We start from the raw sequence: 12475 nt of genomic DNA, 5'->3' as shown, positions 1-12475 counted from the left end.
GACCTTGATGGCTCGTTCTTTTCAACAGCAACGCTGACACCCACGCAAATATGGGCAAAAGATGTTTATTTGCTATTCCACTGGAAAACACTAACACACAAAACACGCTCAATTTAGTGTGCCAGAAAAATCTTTCAAAACTTACACTGTGGATTCCAAATCATTTTGCACATCATGCCCATTAATCATGTCTGTGTTTGCTAACCAGAACTCTTAGATGTGGTTCGCTGATTGGATGCCTAAGAGCAAAACAAGATGAAAAGAACAATAAATTCATGGCTAGTCAGGTGGTACACATGCACACACACTTCTCCAAAGCGACACAGCATGCTGTGTCCATGCATGCTAAAGGGAACGTTTGGGAAAAATCTGGTAAATCATGCAAAATGTTAATTTCCCTTTCATTTCTTGTGCACCAGATGGTGCGTAGAGCCAACCATGTTAGTAAGTGCTCTCCAGTATACTCTGTTCTGTGCAAGAATTTTTGCATCAGTGAGGGACACATCACACTGCTCTAGAACCCTGGAAACTGTCTCTACCCATCGCATACGTGTTTTATTTCAGAGGTCTAAGATTTGGTGATCAGGAACAGGCTTCGGTCTGTAGCCATGTAGAGCAGTCAGTTTCTTTCTTCTGGTTGGTTTCATAACTGGATTGTGTTTGCCATGCTGGACAGTTACTCTCACGATGGCTAGAAGGCTGGTGGGGCTGCCACCTTATGGTATGTTAACATACCAGGAATTAAAGTTTCCTTCTCCTAGCCTTTGCCTAAAGAGGCCCGACCTACAAGGTGGCAGGTGATTGGATTGGTAAGTGCCAGAGTAAGTCCACACGCCGGTGGCTCACGAACACTGTACCTCTGGGATGTCAATCTGCTCCGAGATCCCTCACAGACTAACGGACACCGCAAGGTGACCGTATCCGTGGTGCGCCAGATGTGGAGGCACTGTGAGAGAGTCTTTACCTATAGAACCATAAAACCACCAGGAAAGGACTTATGCACTCGGCCCTTCTTTTCACTCCAGATGGAGCTAGGTGGTGGTTGTAGCTGGAAGCGTGAAAGACGAAGCAGACTAACACTACGCTACAACACAGCATCTTTTCTTTAGGCGATTTTATTTGATTTTGCTCTCAGAAATGTCCTGGATAATTAAAAAAAAAATTTCTCTATTCAATTACAACTGTTAGCTTGCCCCTCTGCTGTGAAGCTGTATAGGAGTTGGTTAACAATTAAGGAAAAGTTTTGAAAAAAAAAAAGACGACTATTTGAGATTTCATGACTGCAAAGCTAACTCGGACCCATCAGCTTTCTAGTTTGCATGTACGTTGCACCCACAACATGAAACAAGTGCTCTGAGAGCACAATATGCCCCATTACAATATACCGCAAATGAAATTGCAATATGTGTATTACTGTCCTATAACAAAGCCTTTTGCCAAGTTTCATGAAATTCTTCCAAAAATTGAGAGAGTTGATTTCAGAAGAAGGTGACTACCCTTTCTGGGACGGACTTCGCCACAACATAATTCCCCTTCAGGCCTCTCGGCCAGCAGGGGATAAAAAGTGAAAACCACTGAACTGACCCATACTGGAATATGTGGAAGTAAAATGGTCACATGGAAGGCATTTTATTCCAGCAAATCACATAAAAATGCTTTACTCCCAGTACCCTGTATCTGTAATTTATTTGCAATGCCAGGTGGCTTATAGAAAGAGGCAGCATGCTGCCCAACAAACATGGACAAGTTCAAAGTGCTGTGCAGTAAGAGTGGATCACAGCAGACCGCCATCCAAAAAGGTCGGACAAGTGTAGCATTCTGGCCAAGAGAGGACAGTGGCAGAGTGCTGTATAATAAGCATGACCCAAAGCAAGGGGCTGCTCAAAGAAGAGTGGACCAACGTAGACTGGTAGTGTCTGATAGGACTGTACAAACCAGTTTGAACCCAGGCTGAATTCTGCCCAGTAAAACTGGACATAAACCAAGGTGCTGTTCAATAAGATTGGAGAACGATAGAATGGATGAAGGCAACAAGATGTCAAAGAAGTGTACACCAAAACACTGCACTGTACAATAAGACTGGACAAAGCAGAGGTACTGTAGAAAAGGACTGCACCCAAGCTGAATTCTGTTCAATAAAATTGGGTCAGTGCTTGAATCTTACTGGACAGAACCCATCAAGAAAAACGACTGTCCAATAAGAGCGGACTAGGGCAAAGTGTAGCCGGATAAAAGCGGCTGAGGGAAGCAGTCCAGTACACGCCAACACGGACAGTCCAAGAAGAGTGGACTAGGGCACAATGTTGTCCAATTCCAATAAGACTGGACCAAGATGGCGTACTAGCCAATAAACATGGGTCAAGGGCAGAATGTTGTACAGGAAGAGCTGAGGAACCAAGAGTACTCTGGATTAAGAGAGTTTATAGTTAATTGCCATCCATTTGAAGTGGATCTGGACCATAAGTGGGAATAGTCCAACAGAAGAGGACCACTAATTTCTAGAGCACATGAAATGCAAACTGGGAATTTAACTTGGCTAAAAACGTGCACAGCCCGGTTGCTATTGGCTTGTCCAGCCAGAAACCTGGGGTTTGTTAACTTAAAGCTAAAACTCTGGCACGAGAAGAACATTGGCGCTGTGGAAGAGAGGATTTGGTGGGAAGATGAGTGGAAGGAAATGATCAGGCTTAATGCTAACGCTCCCAGCCCATAATGCTACATGGAACACAGCCACTCAAAATCGTAATGCTAGATTGAGTTCCGCTGCTAAGCTTCTGGCAACATGGTAGCTGCTTCATTAAAATCCAATCAAGCTCAGCGTGAGCCTCAAACATGACGTACACACATTTAGAGCTTTAAAGCCCCAGTCGTTTCTCATGCCTGCTGTTAGAAAAGCCTGAGCCAAATTCTGGAGCAGCTATGGAGCTCTTGGACAATCCCTAGCTGGGATTTGAAGGTTTCATTAAATCTTTCAGTTTTAAAAAGTTGAGGCTCTTTGCAATAAAATTTTTACCTACATGAAAATAAATATTAAAAAAAAAAAAAAAAAAAAAAAAAAAAAAATCACAGGACAAACCTGCTCAAAGAAAAAACAGTCAGGAAGTGAGAGAGACAAATTACTTTGAGACCTCTCAAGTAAATGAACAGACAGACAGACAGACAGACAAACAGACAGACGCACACAGCGACAGGTTGCGTTTTCTCACCACAGTAAAGGGAAGCACAGCAGTGAGCCATGAGGTCATCGGCTCCTGTCCCAGCGGGAGGCTGGAAAACGTACCATCACTTTCAAATATCAAAGAGCCGCCTGTCTGAAAGACTAAAACTACAGTGAACACATGCCTACAGGTGTTGGGGGGGGCGAAAAAAAAAAACAAAACACACACACACCACAGCAGGGGCTCAGAGCAATTCCATCACACAATCCAGAAGAAATGTCTGTAGCAGTAATTACAGCTTGTAAACTGTACACATATACACACTTCACTAGGGAGGTGAAACAATAGTGGTACACAGATTGTACTTTTACTTAAAAAAAAAAAAATAAATAATAAAAAATAATAATTCCAAACACACACACACACACACACACACGAGTTGCTAACTCAGGTAAGTGAGGCCGGCCTTTTTTTTTTTTTTTTACAATCTCATATCACAGAAATGACAGTTTACCGTACACATTTACTTAAAAAATGCTTTTTATTACTTATGTATACCTTTTACATGTGTTTACAGTACTCGGAAAATCCTGATCCTGCTTTTTGGCTGGCAGGTCTTTTATTTTTTTCTTCCACCAGGAAACCTCTTAAACACCACTGCTGAATTCTCAACTCTGGACAGAAAGAGTTGATTCATTTTCTACAAACGGTGGCTCAGACAGCCGTTCTGACTTCAGTGCAAATCATGGGTTTATAATTAAGGTACTCGTCCTAATGTGTCATCGTTTCTACAGTAACAGCTCTTTCACAGGCACTTGTACAGCAGATGCTCTACACACGGTTTTTAATTTGTTTGTGATCGTTAACATGGTGACGTCGTCTGTAAGATGTTTAACGTTTATGGAAGGATTCTCCAGTGTCAGAGCTTGGTAACAGTCCAAGCTAAGTTTTCTGACTTTACACTTTCCTTTTTTTTTCCTTATCAACTTTGAGAGAAGGAGGAGAGAGGATGGTGATGAAATGTCTGTTTATAGCTGCTATGACACAAGCGAGAATAAGTTTCATAGACGTTCCATAACAGTTGCTATCAACAGATTATTGCTGTGACAGAAGAGGATTAAAAGCTTATTACAGTCACATTTTGCTCATCAATGATGTCAATTTTCAACACAGGCTCATGCTTTCATATTCCACCTTCAACATTACCATCAGGAAGGGGAAGAGGAACATCATCCGTTTCCATGGAGTCACCATCACGGCAAGAAGGAGGGCATACTGCAGTCTGGACAGTGGGACTATAAAGGTCACCAAGATGACCTTCAACATCCTCATGAATGGTGGTGTTTGAAGGAGGAGGAAGACAACACACTGAGTCTACTGCGTTTTCGATAGCGTCATCATCTTCATCGTTTAGAGGATGTGGAGGGTCGTTGGATTTTTTTATTAGATTGTGGTTAGACTGATTGATTTGATGTGCCAACCTCATCGTGATTTTCATTATTTTGAGGATGTGGAGGGTCATTCAATTTCTCGATGAGTTTTTCATTAGATTTTGAGTGATGTGATGTGTCAAGCTCATCGTCGTGATCACTTAGAGGATGTGGAGGGTCATCCAATTTTTTGGTTAGATTCTGGTTACATGTTAATTGATTTGATGTGCCAACATCATCATGATCATTCTGAGGATGTGGAGGGTCATCCAATTCCATGGGTAGATCTTCATTAGATTTTGACTGATTTGACGTGCCAACCTCATCACCGTGATCATCATCATCAATAGGATGTGGAGGGGAAGGGTTGTCCAATTTCATGGGTAGATTTTGGTTACAATTTGATTGATTTGACGTGTCGACCTCATCATGATCATTCTGAGGATCTGGAGGGTCATCCAATTCCATGGGTAGGTCTTCATTAGATTTTGATTGATTTGACGTGCCAACCTCCTCCTCATCATCATCATCACTTATGGGATGTGGAGGTGAAAGGTCATCCAATTTTTTGGTTAGATTTTCATTAGATTTTGCATGATTTGACATGCCAACCTCATCATCATGATCACCATTGTTTAGAGGCTGTGGCGGGTCATCCAATTTCCTAGTTAGAGTTTGGTTACAATTTGATTGATTTGACGTGCCAACCTCCTCCTCATCATCATTACTATGATGTGTAGGGTCATCCGATTTCATGGTTAGATTCTCATTAAATTTTGAGTGATTTGACGTGCCAACCTCATTATTGTGATCATTTAGAGGATGTGGAGGTGAAGGGTCGTCCAATTTCTTAGTTAGATATTCATTGGATTTTGAGTGATTTGACATGCCAACCTCACCATTGTGATCACCATTGTTTAGAGGCTGTGGAGGTTGAGGGTCATCCAATTTCCTAGTTAGAGTTTGGTTACAATTTGATTGATCTGACATGCCAACCTCATCAACAACAATACGGTGTGGAGGTGAAGGGTCGTCCAATTTCTTAGTTAGATTTTCATTAGATTTTGAGTGATCTGACGTGCCAGCCTCATCACCATGATCACCATTGTCTAGAGGATGTGGAGGGTCGTCCAATTTTATGGTTGGATTTTGGTTACAATTTGATAGATTTGACATGTCAACCTCATCATGATGATCATTTTGAGGATGTGGAAGGTCATCCAATTCCATGAGTAAATCTTCATTAGATTTTGACTGATTTGACATGCCAACCTCATCACTGTGATCATCATCATCATCATCATCAATAGGATGTGGAGGTGAAGGGTTGTCCAATTTCATGGTTAGAGTCTCATTAGAGTTTGACCGATTTGACGTGCCAACCTCATCACCGTGATCATCGTTATCATTTAGAGGATGCGGAGGTGAAGGGTTGTCCAATTTCATGGGTAGATTTTGGTTACAATTTGATTGATTTGACGTGTCGACCTCAGCATGATCATTCTGAGGATCTGGAGGGTCATCCAATTCCATGGGTAGGTCTTCATTAGATTTTGATTGATTTGACGTGCCAACCTCCTCATCATCATCATCACTTATGGGATGTGGAGGTGAAAGGTCATCCAATTTTTTGGTTAGATTTTCATTAGATTTTGAGTGATCTGACATGCCAACCTCATCATCGTGATCACCATTGTTTAGAGGCTGTGGATGTGGAGGGTCATCCAATTTCCTAGTTAGAGTTTGGTTACAATTTGATTGATTTGACGTGCCAACCTCCTCCTCATCATCATTACTATGATGTGTAGGGTCATCCAATTTCATGGTTAGATTCTCATTAAATTTTGAGTGATGTGATGTGCCAACCTCATTATCGTGGTCATCAACATTTAGAGGATGTGCAGGTGAAGGGTCGTCCAATTTCTTAGTTAGATATTCATTGGATTTTGAGTGATTTGACATGCCAACCTCATCATTGTGATCACCATTGTTTAGAGGCTGTGGAGGTTGAGGGTCATCCAATTTCCTAGTTAGAGTTTGGTTACAATTTGATTGATTTGACATGCCAACCTCATCAACAACGATACGGTGTGGAGGTGAAGGGTCGTCCAATTTCTTAGTTAGATTTTCATTAGATTTTGACTGATTTGACGTGCCAACCTCATCACTGTGATCATTTATAGGATGTGAAGGGTCATCCAAATTCTTGGTTAAATTTTCATTAGATTTTGACTGATTTGACGTGCCAACCTCATCACCGTGATCATCATCATCATCAATAGGATGTGGAGGTGAAGGGTCGTCCAATTTCATGGTTAGAGTCTCATTAGAGTTTGACCGATTTGACGTGCCAACCTCATCACCGTGATCATCGTTATCATTTAGAGGATGCGGAGGTGAAGGGTTGTCCAATTTCATGGGTAGATTTTGGTTACAATTTGATTGATTTGACGTGTCGACCTCATCATGATCATTCTGAGGATCTGGAGGGTCATCCAATTCCATGGGTAGGTCTTCATTAGATTTTGATTGATTTGACGTGCCAACCTCCTCCTCATCATCATCACTACTTATGGGATGTGGAGGTGAAAGGTCATCCAATTTTTTGGTTAGATTTTCATTAGATTTTGCGTGATTTGACATGCCAACCTCATCATCATGATCACCATTGTTTAGAGGCTGTGGAGGGTCATCCAATTTCCTAGTTAGAGTTTGGTTACAATTTGATTGATCTGATGTGCCAACCTCCTCCTCATCATCATTACTATGATGTGTAGGGTCATCCGATTTCATGGTTAGATTCTCATTAAATTTTGAGTGATGTGATGTGCCAACCTCATTATCGTGGTCATCAACATTTAGAGGATGTGCAGGTGAAGGGTCGTCCAATTTCTTAGTTAGATATTCATTGGATTTTGAGTGATTTGACATGCCAACCTCACCATTGTTTAGAGGCTGTGGAGGTTGAGGGTCATCCAATTTCCTAGTTAGAGTTTGGTTACAATTTGATTGATTTGACATGCCAACCTCATCAACAACGATACGGTGTGGAGGTGAAGGGTCGTCCAATTTCTTAGTTAGATTTCCATTAGATTTTGAGTGATCTGACATGCCAGCCTCATCATCATGATCACCATTGTCTAGAGGATGTGGAGGGTCGTCCAATTTTATGGTTGGATTTTGGTTACAATTTGATAGGTTTGACATGTCGACCTCATCATGATGATCATTTTGAGGATGTGGAAGGTCATCCAATTCCATGGGTAGATCTTCATTAGATTTTGACTGATTTGACATGCCAACCTCATCACTGTGATCATTTATAGGATGTGAAGGGTCATCCAAATTCTTGGTTAAATTTTCATTAGATTTTGACTGATTTGACGTGCCGGCCTCATCATTATCATTTATAGGATGTGGAGGGTCGTCCAATTTCTTGGTTAGAGTTTGGTTAAATGTTGACTGATTTGACGTGCCAAGCTCATCATCATTATAATCATTTAGAGGATGTGGAGGTGCAGAGTCGTCCAATTTCATGGTTAGATTCTCATTAGATTTTGACTGATTTGACGTGCCGACCTCATCATCGTGATCATCATCATCATCATCATTTAGAGGATGTGGAGGGTCGTCCAATTTCTTGGTTAGATTCTGGTTACATGCTGATTGATTTGACGTGCCAACTTCATCATCATGATCATTCAGAGGATACGGGGGTGGAGTGTCGTCCAGCGTTTTGGTTAGATTTTCATTAGTTTTTGATTGATTTGGAGTGCCAACCTCATCGTCATCACTACCATCATCATCAAAGATTGCATTACTGACATTCCTGGTGGCATTTTGATCATCGTCCTTCACATTATCCTCCTCATCCTCACTTAGGATCTCTCCTTCCTCCAGATCCGAATGTGCTGCTGACTCCTTTTCTGTTCCAGCTTTGTGGCTCTCTGGAGCTCCCAGAGCTTCTGAAGAGGAAGGAGGACGGGACAAGAGGATGCTTCTGTCTGAAACAAACACAAATCAGATTTCAGTTAGACAATGAGACCAAGAGGACATTAGGGTTTGTTTCTCACTGTACATTATTAACAAAAACATCCAGATCAAAAGCTAAGCACAGAAAACACGGAGCCATTGATCAAGAAGGGATGAGATTGATAGAATTGCTCGTTTTTGTGCGTTTATTTCCTCAAACATACAGAACGCATGGCATTTCTGCAGCACTACAGCTCTGTGCGTTGGCTCCGTTCACATCTATAAAATGCAAACATGCAGCACGTTTGATTCACTTCCTACAGGTGAATCGATTCAGAGTCAAAATCGCTCTGTCAAAATTCACATCTTGAACCAGAGTGGGATTGGAGACGTCCTCCAACAACAACATTTAGACAGATGTTAAGAAAACTAATCTGAAAAGATTTGACTCCTCTTCATTACAACCTCACAGTACTACTTCTTCCTCTACCTCTTATGTGAAGAACAGTGCGTAGTGTTATCTCCCCGCACAGCGTACGGTCCTCACTGACCAAGCCTTTGCTAATGGAGATATTAACAGCTTAATACAGCCACCGAATTACGCAAGTCTTTTTTCCAGTCAGGAATAAGGCCTGGATTGTGTCAGTCACTGAAAGGAAGCATGTGTTTGGACGATGACACTTTTTAGCCCGTCGGCGGTGCCAGGATTCGTCTCCTGAGAGCAGAGGGAGTGTGTTTAGTTGACATTTCGATGAGTAAGTGGGGATGAAAGACAGAACAAACGCTGGCTGAACACACATGAGCAGAACAAGTCAGGCCCAGGGTTGAGCTTTACCTGGGATGCAAGCGCGGTATTCCTCCCAATGCCCTTTTACAACCACATGGAGCACTGGGTACTCCACCACTGTTTTGAACATCAGGTTCTCTCGGAGACTTTTCTTCAAATCCAGCTCATGGTACCTGCAAAAAACAAACCAACACAGAAGAGGAACATGATTTCAGATTCAAACTCAAGTCTCGCTTCTCAGCTGTTGTACTGCTTCTGGTCAATCAATTCAGCTTCTCTTTATTTTCCTTTATAATTTGCTCAGTGTTGGTCTCCAAATCAGTGACTGAAATTTCCCACTTATTTATGAATGTCTCCCTCACACAATCTCGCTACTGGATTGTGATTGGTCAGAAGGTGTTGAGTAATTTTCTCTATTATACATAGTTTGCACATGACGTCACAGAGTCGGGGATTCCCTAGTGGCGGCCATCTTGTGGGTCAAGCTTACAGTACGGGTCACTGAGCACACATTGTAACGTGCAAGTACAAAGTCTTCAAAAGAACCCAAGCAGGCTATTTAAAGCTAGCAATGGTGCACACCTGTTGTATTCACGGCTGTCGTAATAGGTCAGATGATGACGTCAAGCGGAGCTTTTATGGAATTCCCACTGTACGGGAGCACGAAGGCGAGCAAACAAAGAAACTCAGCATACAAAGGAGAAATCTATGGCTTGCGAGAATCAACCGCAAGGATTATCAGCCTTCCAAACACAGCAAAGTCTGCTCCGATCATTTTATAAGTGGCAAGTTGTTTAAATAAACAATCAATTGTGTTTAAGTTTGTTTTTGGAAACCAAAACATCATGTAAACAATCTCTGGCAGGCTTTTAGATAGAGGGGCGTCTGGGCGTCTTTTCGACGCCCTGTACTGAAAAAAACAAGAAATTGGACGCCCTACTTTTTAGTACGACGCCCTAAAGACGCCCTAATATTTCCGCCCGTGTTATGTCCGGTAACTTAGCTGAATATGTTAAAAAACCGCCGAGTCTGAGCTTTCCGAGGATCTACAAGCTTTGTTGACACCGCCATTTTGGAAATTTCAGAAGTCTCGCTTTGACAGCTGTCTTTCCCGAAGACGCCCAGGGTTACCATAGCAACAGCACGAGCCCAGAGTACAAAATATAGGCACCCGCCGCAGAGCTACAGAAACACGCGTTTCTATGGCTGCACTAATTTCAAAGTTGTGAGAGCCCTCGTTATAAATAAATGGGTTATTAAATAAATTTGGTGTACAAAGCACTTGTAATATGCGTTCCCAGAGCAGAGGGGGAAAAGATGTATGCCTAGGAGACACTGGCATAAATATCCAGACAATATAGCCGTAGACTATATTGCCGCAGCTAAATGTGGAATGTAGTCTATAGAAAACCGGCCTTACCTGACATGTTATTTATCCCGAATAAATCCTTTTAACAGTAAATAACACATTTTCATGCAGATTTTCCCAACATTACAGGCTACGTAGTGGAGAGTGTGGTAGTCGAGCCGGCGGGTAGTATTTCTAGTAGGCTAAACAATAATCAAATACGACACGTTCTAAAGGATGCTGGGATTCCAAAGAACGCACGTGAAAAGGACGAACATGTGGGATATTTGGTAAGGAAGATAGAAGATAGATTTTTCTGAGTTTTTTGGGCATGACAGGAAGAAAATGAAGAAAAGAGGAAGGCAAACAACGATTTCCAACTTCTTTCAGAAGAGAACTCATGTAAGTTTTTTTTTTTCTTCTGTAAATTTTTAGTACCTTGGTTTTTACCTTCTAGCTTTGTAATTAATGGGTTTCTATTGAAAAAACGAATACCATTATAATGTTTGAAGACTTAGCCATATTTCCTGTGTGTTTTTTTCTTTGTTATACTAAATCTTTGGACGCTAGCGGCTTTGAAAGCAAAACTGGTCAGCCGGGGTTGGTTGTCACACTGTGTTCGGGGTTGGTTGTCACATGTAATGCAATTGCAATAGGTGCACTACTGACTGAGACAAACACAGCTACAACAAGCTTTATTTATGTAGTATTCTGCGATCAGAAAGCTTTATAGCTAATTTGTCATGCTTAATATGCAACTCCAGCTCAAAAAATAGCATTTGAGAGCATTAGAAATTTCAAAATTTTCCGGGGGAGTACCCCCGGAACCCCCTAAAACACTCGTGCCAGCGGCGCTCAACGCGCCGCTACACCTCGCCACATACAGTGACACCTGCAAAAAAGTTAGACTCCCTAAAAAAAAATCCTGCCTAAAAGCCTGATCTCTGGAGAATGCCTAACTGGAACCGCTGAGTGTACGTTTACACTGTATTGTACACTTAATATCGCTTGTTTGTCACGTTTCTATTTGACACTCGTCACTTCACTCACGCAAGGGTCATTTTTGAAAAACATTTTAGGTCTATTCTGTATGATTTGATTTGTGTTTAAATCAACTTATTACGGTTGCATAACATTCAACAGTCTATTTAATGCTAGAATATATAAAGTTGTATATATCAGACAGCCTTTAAAGTTTGATGAAGTCAGTTTCAGGCTTTGGAGCAGGCTTTGGCAGTTTCAGGCTTTGGCAGCCCTTCATAGTCACTTGAAAATGCATCTTTGTCCACTTCGTAGGGGTCAATTCCCCCAATCAAGGCCAGTTTGGCTGCATACCGTTGTCGTGAGATGTCGTCTAATGTATCTATATACTTCTGTTTGCTTGATTTTGCCGACATTGGTCTTTATTTCAGAAAACTGACTATATAACTTCATAAATTCGTCCAAGATAACGTAGCCGGTAATGGCGATGGTCTGTTTTGTTTGACCCACAAGATGGCGGCTGGAGAGCGTTCCCCAGAATGCCGTGACGTCAGTGAAAACTATGTATATGGCATGAGCTACTTCAGGTAAACTTGTGCGCTCTGATTGAATCCTTGTCAGGCAGAATTTTCCTGTAATGCCCGTGGGCGATTACGGACTTTCAATGTTGCAAAAAACAAACAACAAAAATATATTATTATTATTAATTAATTGGAAATCAAAAACAGCCAAAACACAAACAAGAGTCACGGAGTTATTCAAGAAATGAGCAATGAAGAGCATTCAGAAACCGCTAACC

General features: G+C 41.6%; 1 protein-coding gene across 1 annotated transcript in view; it reads right to left on the bottom strand.

Moving 5' to 3' along the window:
* Nucleotides 1-3680: 3680 nt before the first annotated feature.
* The window catches only part of znhit6 (zinc finger HIT-type containing 6), an 80616-nt gene continuing 71821 nt past the window's right edge, over nt 3681-12475 (bottom strand). Inside the window, exons 9-10 of the mRNA XM_060937768.1 lie at nt 9396-9520; nt 3681-8592 (exon numbers count right to left, since the gene is read on the bottom strand). Of these exons, the coding sequence (XP_060793751.1) occupies nt 4613-8592; nt 9396-9520 (4105 nt within the window). The 3' untranslated portion in view covers nt 3681-4612. The remainder of the gene's footprint in view (nt 8593-9395; nt 9521-12475) is intronic.

Source organism: Neoarius graeffei, chromosome 13 (genome assembly GCF_027579695.1).
Source record: "Neoarius graeffei isolate fNeoGra1 chromosome 13, fNeoGra1.pri, whole genome shotgun sequence".
Lineage (NCBI taxonomy): Eukaryota > Metazoa > Chordata > Actinopteri > Siluriformes > Ariidae > Neoarius > Neoarius graeffei.
Note: the sequence above shows the minus strand (reverse complement) of the source record. Positions and strands in the feature narration are given on the sequence as shown.